The following is a 12,873-nucleotide window of genomic DNA, read 5'->3' as shown; positions in this document are numbered from 1 at the left end:
CAAACATGAAAGAGAACCTGTAGTAGCCTTCAGTTTTCATAAAAACTCAAAAGGTGTTTAGTTTGTCCAGTTTGGACTACTGTGAAAAACATGGAGGCCTTGAGAACCTGCTCGGGATGTAAATATAAAGTATTTAAATATAAACGGCCCATTCTAGGGCAGAGAGCCACAATTTGTACAATTTAGATAATTACACATTGTGAAAACATCACTAGAATTATTATATATTCAATATCTGCCAATAGATCCCTTTCACTTAAATCTTACACACTGAACCTTTAAAAACGGGTATATTAGTTCCCTAACTCTCAGCAGGAGTGGAGAGCGGATTCCTCTTAATTTTGAGCTTCACATTGGCTGTGAAACAGTGATGTAATGTCTTAGCAGCTCAGCCACAGACTTTCTATCTAAACTCCTGACTAACTTGACTTAGACAGACTAGTATGGATATGTGGTGAAGATTTTAATGGGACATTTTCCACTCAGCATGGCTCATTTTACGATACCCGAGTATAACTGCCATTGAGAATACATGAGTACAGTCTTACACAAAGGTTGAGTTCAATGTTGAGTTCACTCGGCCAATCTTTCCTGCATGATGTTAAGGGACTGTGAATGTGGTGTTACCAACAAAATGATGTAAAATAATCACAAAACATTGATGTAAACATGTTCTGGTGACAAGAATTTAAAAAGGAAACAGGGAATTTATGATATTTTGTCCTTATTTGGGGGTGTCCAATTGAGTTAATCTCCCCACTCATTATAAATTCCTGCAGTAAACTGTGTTAGTAGCTTCACATCATGAATACTGCAGTTTGTTCTACGTTTTGCATCACATTTGCTCAACTGAATCTCACCACAGCCCCCTTAAAAGACAGTATTCCTAAAGAAAGCCTGGTGCACATATCCAAACCAAACCCCTGTGTAGTGAAATGGAGTATGTGCACCTGATGTGGAGGGTTTTAGGCTTTAATTTAAGACAGGGCTGGTGAAATATTTTCATACTGGGTTAAAGAAACAAGTATTTAAGGAAGAAGATAAATGCTGGATTGTTCGAGCTTATTTTCTATATTGTACTGTATGAACATGGTGTACATATCTGTGTCCAATTAAAGTCAATGCACTTGAGGTTTCTTCATTTCCTTTTTACTAACATGGCTTCACAGCTGCACTTGGTGCTGTCCTCTTGTGATCACTCAGGATGAATGTTAGTATGAACAGGGTCATGAAGTCCATGTCTGCTCCAGGACAGAAAGCTTTTACAAAGGGAGAGGACCTTTAAAGTTTCAGTGTATAAGATTTAGGTGAAAGGGATATAGTGGCCAAAATTGAATATAAAATAATCCTAGTGATGTTTACACAAGTGTGTTTCATATAAATTGTATGAATTGTGGTTTTCTTTAGCCTAGAATGGGCCGTTTATATTTAAATACTTTATATTTACAACAGGAGCGGATCCTCTCTATGGAGGCCGCCATGTTTTTTACAGTGGTCCAAACTGGACAAACTAAACATCTTTTGAGTTTTTATGACGACTGAAGGCAGCCACAGGTTCTTTTTCATGTTTGGAAGGGGAGGGTGAGGTGAGGGGTGTGCAGCTGCAACATGCAACTCCACCACTAGATGTCATTAAATTATACACATTGAACCTTTAAATAAAGGTAGTTTCACTGATTTGAAGCACACTTACATTTTAATAGAATACACAAAGGTTCAGTGTGTAGAATTTAGGGACATCAAGAGGTGCATGTTGCAGCTGCTTACCCCTCACTTCACCCTCCCCTTCCAAACATGAAAGAGAACCTGTGGTGGCCTTCTGTTGTCATAAAAACTCTAAAGGTGTTTAGTATTTAAATATAAAGGGCCCATTCAAGGTTAAAGAAAACAATTCATACAATTTAGATGAAACACACTAGTGAAAACATTACTAGTATTACTTTATATTCGATTTCTGCCAATAGATCCCTTTCACCTAAATCTTACACACTGAACCTTTAATAACGTCAATGAGTCAAGGATTTTATTTTATAATAATAATTCAACCCTGAGACGTGTATTTTTGTTTTGGGGCTAAACTTCCACCAAAATATTTTCTTTATAGTAATGCAATAAAAATAAGAAACCAGAACTGTGTTGTAGCACAGGGTGTCCTAGTTGTAGAAGTATGAACTGTATGGGGGCAAGAGGAGGATTATCTTTATGGTTCATCTTGGAGGCACAACTTTAACTGGTAATACAAACAGGTTATCACGCTTCAAGTCTGTGAAGCTTTGCTCAGGCTGAAGTCCAATGAAAAGAGCTGACTAATAATGTTTTTTTTTTTTGTTTTTTTTTCAACTCTGTCAGAAATGGGATAAATCCTCAATAGATGAATTGAAACTTGGTATTTTCTTTATACATACTGGTCCAAAGCGGACAAAATGGCTGCAAGGTAATAAATAGGCTTTCATGTTCAAGCAAGTTAAATCTGGATGAATATTTTTTATTTTAGAGAAAAGAAAAAAATAAATCACCATCAGCTTGCATCTACTCTAAACTGATTTAAATAAGAGAGACAGTTTTACTGGGATATAAAATATGTACCCTGGCCATTTGCTACAGTGTTGTCCATAATAATAACTGCTCGTATGAAAACATGAATACTATACTGCCTGCTGGAGCGGACAGACTAAGAAGTGATATCAATGAAAGCTTTACTTTGAAAGCCGTCGCAGGAAGTGGTTGTGTGTGTTGTTCCGTGGGGCGTGACGGGGTCAGAACTGAGCTGTGTACCACTGCCCAAACACACACGCACAACACAAAACAAGACAACACAACAAGAATACAACACAAACCAACGCATGAAGATGGAGACGCTGTGAACAGTTTGAAGCTCATCTCTCAGGTAGGTGACGACATCGAGAGCAGCGGCTCTAAAGGGGAAAGGAGAATCCGACGTGCTTAAAAGACTTGTAGCAGAAACTGGACTTGAGTAAAGTGTTGTGCTCAGTGAAGGGTACGTGACGTGTTTCCTCCTGAAAACACTCTGTGAAGCTGAGTTTGTTTTTGTTGGCAGCTTCAATGACCCAGATAAAATAAAGTGCGTAGCTCAGGTGTCATATCGTATCTGCACTGCAGGTTATGTGTGCTCTATCGCCAGGTACAATTGTATTCAGTGACACAGTTTGTTGACGAGGAAATAAACATTTACACAGTTTAAGAATAAGTAAGGGCTGTTCTTAAACTCAAATCCAGGTTTTGGTTCCTACTGTCGTGTTCTTTTATCCTTAGGTATGAGAAGGGTCGGTCTTAGTTCAAAAAGTATTTATTTAGAAGCAATGAAAAGGTACAGCATAGCTATGGGCACTCAATGCACAGCCTCGGCTTTTAGTCCGTAGCTCGGGGTAGTCAAGAGTCGCCCCGAACGGACGGCGGGTGCAATATTTATAATAGTAGGTAGAAGGCGTGGTCCCAGCATCTTGGAACTGGAATCCACCAATGATGAGGAGCTGCTCCCAGGTTCGTCACTCCTTTGATAGTAGCTCAAATCTTCACATTCTGACAGTGTTAAGTTTTGTGTATTAAGAAAAAGCCTTTATCCGGCTGAAGCTTTGTGAGTCTTCAGTAGTTTTGCAGACACAGTGTTTTTGTTCATTGGAGTGTGAAACATTGTGTTTCTGCTTTATTGGCTGCATGTTCTGTGTGTGTAAGCATGCGTATTTATCAGACAAGACAACGCCTTTCCTATCTGGCCTTCAGAAGCTGAGGCAGCTTCTTGATTTCTTTCTAAGGCATAGGTCACAGTGTCTTAATGAGCACAGTGCATTCATGTATGTGTGATGTTGAATAAAGCTAAAGGAATACTGTAATATATATAAAGGTTTATGTATGAGAACAAGTTTAAGTACAGTGTATTGTATGCCATGGATTACAGTCCTAACACATAACAAAACATAAATTCTTTCTGTTAAGGTACAAACATGGTGCGTGTAAAATCGATCCTTTTCGGGGCTATAGTGTCTAATTATATTATTAAAATCCTAACACTACTTCAATTTTTACATCACCTTTCAAGGGCCACACTAAATCACTGATCACTTATAGCACTGTATTGATGATGCTTAGACCAAATATCTTCAAACAAAACTATTTTATAATAAACGCATTTATTCAAGCAACTGCTGCTCATAGCGTAGTTCTTTTATTCAGCCTTCGTCAACATCATCATCAGACAATGGTGCAGAAGATATTTCTTCATTGACTCTGGACCCAATTCTCCAGACGTTATCTGCAGGTCATGTCTGAAAACGGCTTTTGAGTGTTTCACACCTAAAAGTCCAAAAAGGTCTGAACCATGGTTGACATCTTTGTTACATTTGATCTGGTTAGTTCTGGTTTCACATAAAAATGAAGGGACTCATACTAATAACCGCTTGCTCACAAGGCGCTGGCTGCTTCCTAGGCCCCCCACGATACAGAAGTGGATAGATATAGTAAATTACATTTATGTTATGGAAAGGATTACTTTTTCCCTTCGTCTTCGGAAAACTGTGTTCATTCAATTATGGAACAAATGGGTGAGATACGTAAAACCCTTAAGGCCAGATTTTGTGGAGGTATTGAATGAATGACCCTGTAATGTTGCCTTAATTTAGCAAGCCTCATCGACCTCTATCCCATTCTCTCTCAAGTCACCCCCTAGCATGTTGTTGTTGTTTTTGTTTTTTTGGGTTGTTTTTATTCATTTATTTGTTTTTTCTCTTTTGATCTGTGCTTATTGTCTACCTGTACACACTATACCTCTCCCAAAATGTACAAAGTTACCCAATTTTGAAAAAGGTTGACAGCAGAAGAAAGAAAATTGCCCTTGGGCTGATGTATGTTTTTGAAAAACAACTGTCAAAAAATAAAGAATATAAAAAAATAAAACAAATGAAGGGACTGCACTAAAGACTTTTGTTTGACATACGACCCCTCATCATCACTGTTGTGCCATAATGCATTAAACTTGATACCATAAAATGGTGTGCCTTTCGGCATTCAATAAATTTGGTTATCAAAATAAAATATTAAATGTTAATATTTTATTATTAATATTAAATAATAACTTTAATTGATTAAAGTTACCTCGGCGCACCACCCTTCAAAGGAAGGGAAAAGATAGCCAATTTATTGATTAAGTCTCATAAAGGTTCTAACTACAAATTTGGAACTCTGATTAACAATTAAATTAATAACTATAACCAAAATTACCATATAGATAGTTAGCTAAGTTGAAGGATATGGAGTTCTTGACAGTGTAGAGGTTGGCAAAATTCACTTATGCAACATTAATGAAAAAACATTTGTGAAGGGAAATTGTGCTGAAACATTTATTATGAATATAATAAAGTATAAAAGCACAAAATTACTAACGGTGTACTTACTAAACAAAGATAGGTATGTGAGTATACATGTGTGTGTGTCTGTGTGAGTCAGCGTGCTTCCAAAATGGCTGCTGGCCACTTTGAAGATAACACCCTCCCCCCACTATTGTCTTTACGACATGTAGCAGGAGTCAGAGCTAATTAGGTGAAGGAATATGCATGTGTCTGTGTGTGTGCCAAATTAGACAAAATTACTAGATTGGATGCAACGAAAGACTGTGAAGAGCATAACAGACTAACATTACTTTCTCAATAACTTGTACCCAAAATATCACAACACCACAAATCAAACTTATAAACATCACACAGAATCGAATAAACAGTCTTGCTTAGCCTAGTATAATTATTAAGCCCAGTTGTGTTACTCGTCCGTGGAAAGGGGAAAAAGAGTTGCTGTGCAGTTCGCAGTTCTGTGAAGTCGTCTGGCTGGCCGTGTGGCTCCTGCCTTGGTGATTCTGTTGAGTTCTGCAGCTCAGTTGCTGGCTGAAGTTTTCCAGCAGGACATCGATTCGCTGCTTGAAGGGTTGGTAGAGCTTGGAGTACGAGGAGGTTTCCTTGGTGAGATGAGCTGGAAGCTGCACCTTTGTGCTCCTCTCGAAGAGTTGGATGGGAAGAGAAGATGTGAGCTGGAGAAGAGGCTCGACAGCCTTCCCTCCTGTGGAAGGATCGTAGAAAAAGGGCAGAAGAGACAGAAGAGGGGGAGACCTGGCCTTATATTGGCCCGGTGACCTCACAGGTCATGGGGTCCAGAGTTTGGGGAAAACAATGTATTATCATGATGACGTTGACTGGAGGCATTAAGGAGAGCCATAGTTAAGCCTTATATTTTGGGTTGTGAGCTCCACTAACTTCAGCCGGGAACACCAACAGCCAAAAATCATAGTGTCTTAGCTTTATTTTGTTCTCCACCAACTCCTGAGAAAAACAGCTGGCCCCTTAGCTGCTAAATAATCCACTGTGTTTGGCCAGTAGTTTGTAACTCTGTCTGTCTGCTGAACTGTAGGTTTATTTTCGTAGAAAAACACTTTTACTGGAAACCTGAACCAAAAGTAGTGGGCCATGAAACCAAAACAATAAGCTAAAAGAAGTTACTTTCTCACTATCTTCACCATGGTGGACAAATACTCTTAAGGTGTTTTATTATCAAACAATCAATCTATCAAATTTTATTTGTACAGTCCATATTCATAAATAACAATTTGTCTGATCGGGCTTAACAAGGTGCAACATCTTCTGCCCTAAACTGTCAAGAATAGTAAGGAAAAACTACAAAAATATAACGGGAAAAAAACGTAAACACCTCAGAGAGCCACATGTGAGGGATTCCTCTCCCAGGACGGACAGAAGTGCAGCACGTAGTTGAACACATCAACAAAATTACAATATTTACAACATTGATTATTATAAGTATTCAGTTCAGCATGACATACACAACATACATTATCTTAAGGCACTTTACATAGTTAGGTTGACACCTACAATATTCAAGGGGGGTCAAGTGGTTGTGGGGTCAAGTGGACTACAAATTATAGTACTGTAATTTTTAATTTTTAATATTTATATTTTTAATGTTTAGAGCCTCAATTTTATGAGAAACTTACCTTAAATCACAACTCTTCAAAAACAGCGTATGAGAATAAGATTACAATGCAATTCAATATTTATCTATAGTATATTTTGAGAACTAAATGTTGTATGTCATGAAATAACAAATTTACTTCCATATTTTTCCCTTGAAATACAGCTAATACAGCTTAATTTTAAAAATCCAACATTTCTTTCTGCCATGAGTTCACCCAGGTTTTGCCCTAGTACCTGAAACGTTCCTCTTTATTCAGGTATGGGGGCTGCTCCCAGCACGTCTAATGCAGGAACTGGAGGGAGCTGCCAAGACCATGACCAGCAACCAATAATTGAGAATGATGACATTAAGAGGCGGAACTCCAGCAGGAGATGCAGCTCAGGAGAGACGGTTCCCTGTCCGACCTGCCAGGGCACTGGACGTATACGCAGAGGTATTGAACAGTAGTGTGGACTGCATTGATATATAAAGTAATATTATTGAAATGGCTTGTGTCTTTTGACCACTGCTTTATACTAGGGTTAGTATAGACGTCCGCTCTTTCATCTTTGAGGTGGCATGAAACTTCTGCCCGGCTTTGCAGTTTTGTAGCTGTGGTTTATTCTTGAAATGCCTCAGAATGATGATACTGTCACATCACATCGAGAGGATAGATAATGTGTATGTAATGTGATGAATGAGACGATATAAACTGCTTCATAAAAATCAAGTTATTTAATTCGTTATTTTAAAACAACAAGTTATGTGCTCACATTGTCCCACACAGCATATGTACCTACCTACCTAACTACCCACCTACTTAGTTATACTTACTTACTTACTTACTTACTTACTAACTAACTTAATAACTAACTCCAGAAATCTGTATATGGAACGTATATCTTTAGAACCTATTATCGTATTAGCTTCACTCTTGGCATGTGCATGAAGCACAGTGTCGAATTTGGTTCTATATGAATAAACTTTGAATAATCAGGTGCCCCAGAAGCGACGACTGGGACTGGGGAAAAAAACCTCACTCTCCAATTCCTGGTCCTGGGTACTTTGAGCTTCACTGAACTTTGAACAAGCAGGAGAACAGCTCTTTGTGCAGCAGCAGGTCTTAACTTCAGGGTTCTGTGGACTGAGACCTGCAGCAGGTCTTTTCTTGCCGTGGCTCGATTACTGCAGGTCGCTTTTACAGTTTCAGAAAGAAAGCTGCAGCCAGCATTAGGGTTAGTCAACAGTCAGAGTAAACAGCCAATTCAAAACAGGAAGGTTTAGAAATAAGAAAGTGTGAGAGAGTGAGTATGTGAGAGTTTGAGTGTCAGCACATAGCCATAGCCATCAGGGATGCCACAGTGTGGAAATCTTCCCACCAGGTAATAAACATGTGACAATGCCGTTGTTAGCGATTACACAGGATACTTTACAAGACAAGACAGTATCTGTAAAGATCCCAATTTTAATCCTCAATCTTATGTTGCACATGACGGTGTGTGCAGTGTTCACCATATGTTACCTAGACTGTGGCGGCCTGGCATAGAGCTGCATGCAGAGACAAAGACAGATCTATTCCCCTTTTTTTAGTTGAATCTTGTGAAACCTTGATGCACGTTACAGGTCAGGAGAGCAAGCTGGTGGCTGTCATCCCCTGTAATGACCAGAGGCTGAAGCCTAGACACACGTAAGAAAGCAAATGCTTCACACAGCTGATTAACCTGAAAACATAAAACTTAATTGGACTTTATGAACTTGATATAGCTGATATTTCCTTCTATCCCAGGAAGTTATATGTTGCTGTGTCTGTTGGTGTGTGCCTGCTGGTCAGTGCCCTGGTGCTGTTCTTCTTCTTTCCTCGTGCTGTCCTGCTGTCTCCAGTAGCTGTCAAGTCATCCTTTGTTTACTTCACCAAGAACAACATCCTTATTAACATCACGGTAGGTAGAGATGTTAATAATTGCCCTGTTTCAATAAAAAGTACCTGGAACTTTTTTCAAGTTTCCTGCATTTCCAGTTCAGCCTAAAGACAAGTGGAGATTAGGCATGAGTATAATCGGCAGCTACGACAGGCTATTCCACTCCAGTCCACCAGGTTGTGGTAATGCAGAGGACCATATAAAACGCTATATAAATGGAGGAACACTTAAATGACAATAAACATGATCAACAATAACAATAACAATGTCAGTTGCTTTGATTCATCATAGTGTCTATCAGTCACAACTTTTTTCCCCCTTACAGCATGTGTTGAACATCACCAACAACAACTTTGCGACGGTGCAGACCTATAATCTGTCAGTGCAGGCCCTCACCTTTGACACGGTGGTGGGATCAGTGTCTATTAAGAACGTCACCTCTGTCAAACCTCTGTCCACCACAACGGTGAGATATCCCCACCTCACAGAAACAGCTAGCATCATGTAGCTGAAAAAGAATTATTGAGAATAGTGATCAAGAGTCATTAACATCCTTATCACAAACACTCTCATCATATTCTGCAAATCCACGTACTGCAGCATGCTGGTTAAATTGTGCTGGAAAGTTTGATGATAGTCTTGTTGCCAATAGAATTGAAATAGTGTGATGACCTCTGGTTCTTTCTCACCTCGCAGTACTCGTTCGTGATCCCCATCCAGCTCTCGGACCCTGGTTTGAAGTGAGTTGTCTGTGTTACAGTAAAATTCTCTCAAGCACATAAGGTTGTCAATCAGAGCCTTTTTCTCGATAAAGACTGGTTTGGTGTGAATATCGAGAAATCACTCCTGAGGTTTCCAATCTGCAAGTGTAATAGATTTCTCTTTGTGTTGACTTCCTGTACCCTGCCAATAAACCAATGTCTAAGACTCATGATCACGGGCTTTCTCCCATTCCCTTTTAAAAGCATTCCCCTCCCAAAAAAATGTTTTAAATGGTGGCAGCCTGACAGCATACATGTATGTAACAATGTTCATTATACAATTTCCTGCCACTGTCTTGATTATGACCCCAAAAATAACAGTGAAATACTCAAAAACTGACCTCAGGACAGATGTTTTGGGTGTAATGCTCTTCCCACTGCCACAAATTATCAATGCACCAATAATGGCATCATTTGAAATGTATTAATAATTATTTATTTATTAACAATACATTTATTATTGTTTATTAAATATAATACAAAGACAATTTGCAGTTGATTTGATGCAGTCATATTTTGATCTTTATCAAAATATTGAATATGCCTGAAGAAGTGGCTACAGTGTCCTTTGTGTGTACATGGAGGATTAAAACAACAAAATAAATTTAGCTGTCATGTCAAGCTCAACGCTTCTTATTTTGACAGAAATACTATTAATTATACTTTTATTGATTGACAATAATATGATAATAAACTTTATTTATATAGCCCCTTTCAAAACATAGTTTCATAGTGTTTACAAGTTAAACATGAAGAATTGAAGGCAAACCACTGGAAAAAAAATGAACGCTGTTTGAAGATCACACAAAATTAGACAAATAAGGGCAGTAATAAGAATAAAAGGGTTACAGAATAATTTACTCTGTTATCATTACTGGTGTATAAACACTGTTCTTGGCACTACTCTAACGTTACTCTGTTCTTCTCCGCAGTAACTACTGTAAGAAAGCTTCCCTGCCTGTCCACATCCTGTATCTGCATATGCAGTAAGTGCCAGTAACCAGCAAAAGTTGATTATAATTTGGTGGTCAAAGGTCTCTATAACTTCACAAAACATGGTTTTGAATATAACTCAATAATTAATGTGCTAATTATGATAGTTTCACCCAAATGTCTAATTGGATAAAATTGTCTAAAAACGACTGGACCAATGTTATATATTTTGTTGACTTGTGCTCTAACAAGCTATAACTTCAAGTAGTGATGCTAACGTGCACCCTGCGCATACCCTTGGGCGAGAGCTTGTGTGCGGTGTGTGCGAACGTGAACGCGGCTCCAGAGGACGATATCAGACATAAAAGCACGTTGTAAATGATGCCGTTTCAAGTCAAACTTGAATTTTCACATTTGAAGGACTTCAGGAAGTTACTTCAATTGGATTTGGCTGCAACACCGTTTACCCCTGAAACTCCTAAAGTGTGTTAGGGACTCAAACACTTCACCCACCCCTCCATCGGCATAGTGGTGAGCAGATAATGAGTGAATTTAGCTTTTTTGGTCTACTATCCCTTTAAGACAGAGCAGTGTTACACTGTACATGTGAAGCTACACTCTTGTGAAGTCATGTTTTCAACTTTTTGTCAGTATACGTTTATAATTCTTTTATGTAATGTGTTCGTTGTAGGATGTCGATGATAGTTTACTACCTGGCCCACTATGAGCAGCTCTCCCTGGAGACGTACGAGTACATCGACTGTGGAGCAAACAGTACCATACCACATCAGGTGCAGCGCCCTCCACCCTGATGGATGGAACACACGAACAAACACTGAGGACATCCTGTTTTTTTCCATGAACTCTGATGCTAAAATGTGTATTGTACCAGGATGTTGTTAGTGTTCATCCTGGATTGAAGAAGCCTGGAATCTGAGCAATGTTTTCAGGTCTAACCCTCTTTAGGTTGATTATACTTACAATGAAGTCTGGTGCCCAATTAGACCCTGGTGCGGATCAAACAACCACACTGAGACGGCGTGAAATGAGGATCAGAGTCTGGTGTTGGTCGTCTGTGGACTGAATGCAAATTGACCAATCTCAGTATGTTATGGTTTTAGCATGAATTTAAAAACTATACTGTTAATGAATCCATTTGCTGTTTATAAACTGTTGGGGAAGCAAACTCTGCTTACACAGATAAAATATGTTTATGTGAATAATTTGGTAATAACACATATGTGTGTAAACCATAGACTTCATATAAATATGGGTTACGTTAGCTCCCAAAAGTGAAGTCAAAATATCTGTATTGTCCCCTGGTGGCTGGCTCCAGCATACTGTAGGTCAAAACCCTGCCTGTTCAAGTGTTCATGTTTCTGATGAGTTTGGTTATTTGATGCTTTATGAATGGGATGAAATGTCACAATTGACAGCTGAGTCTGACTTGTTATCAGTCCAGTTTGTGTGTTGGCGATTTATAGCAGCGCTCCACGCCACAATCACAACTGCACGAACTCTGACTCCAAATGATGTCACCACTACAAGATGGAAGCACCATTATTGTTACAAGTTATTTTTTGATGAGCTGCGTGACACCAGCGTGACACCAGAAAGCAAACAGAAAGCCTTTCATTTTCCCATGTAAGTTCTGATGGTATAACTTCATATTTACTACTCTTTAAAAAGAGTCAGTGTAAACACAAACCAGACCGAAACTCTAATAAAACAATGTGCAGAAAATCAGCTGTGTGACAAACAAGTTAATGACGCTTTCATGTTTTGCCTTGTGAATATTACGTCACAGGAACATCTCAAGGGAGTTGCGGTTTTTCTAGTTTTTAATGAGGCTCTGCCTCTGAGCTTGTCCCTGGTTGTATTTAATGTGATAACCTCACCCTGTCAAAAAGTAGCATCATTGTGCTTTGTGTTCATTTACTCACCTATTAATCTGGTGGATAACTGAAAAAAAAACAGCCAGAGGATAGGAGTGTTCAGTGTTTTTCGTCCTTCGCCATACACACTTACTGTCCATGCATTACGTTTTTTCTAATGAGAGCATTTCTTCATACTATGTTTTTTACTTGTTCCTCTCAGTTAAAAGCTACTTGTGTGTTGTTTAGTCCAAACAGTGATCACTGTCTCCACTCAGAAGCCCCACAGCTTCACATAAAATGACAGAAAGACACATTAGTTTGTGTGGAGATGACACAGGTTTATTTATTATAGTGTCACGACATTAAACAAAACCTTATACTGAGCTGCTTTTCAGTCCGGTAATCAAGTGAGGT

At 38.8% G+C, this 12,873-nt stretch overlaps 1 protein-coding gene across 1 annotated transcript; it reads left to right on the top strand.

The window, feature by feature from the left end:
- The first annotated feature begins 2,727 nt into the window (after positions 1-2,727).
- Positions 2,728-12,494, top strand: LOC117765829 (transmembrane protein 106B-like). Its single transcript, XM_034592356.1, has 8 exons — positions 2,728-2,887; positions 7,247-7,423; positions 8,593-8,656; positions 8,756-8,909; positions 9,214-9,354; positions 9,585-9,628; positions 10,582-10,635; positions 11,274-12,494. The coding sequence occupies exons 2-8, from the start codon at positions 7,249-7,251 to the stop codon at positions 11,392-11,394; spliced, it is 753 nt and encodes a 250-aa protein (XP_034448247.1). The 5' UTR covers positions 2,728-2,887; positions 7,247-7,248; the 3' UTR covers positions 11,395-12,494.
- Positions 12,495-12,873: the final 379 nt, after the last annotated feature.

This window comes from Hippoglossus hippoglossus, chromosome 8 (assembly GCF_009819705.1).
Source record: "Hippoglossus hippoglossus isolate fHipHip1 chromosome 8, fHipHip1.pri, whole genome shotgun sequence".
NCBI lineage: Eukaryota > Metazoa > Chordata > Actinopteri > Pleuronectiformes > Pleuronectidae > Hippoglossus > Hippoglossus hippoglossus.
This window is presented reverse-complemented; position numbering and strand designations above follow the sequence as displayed.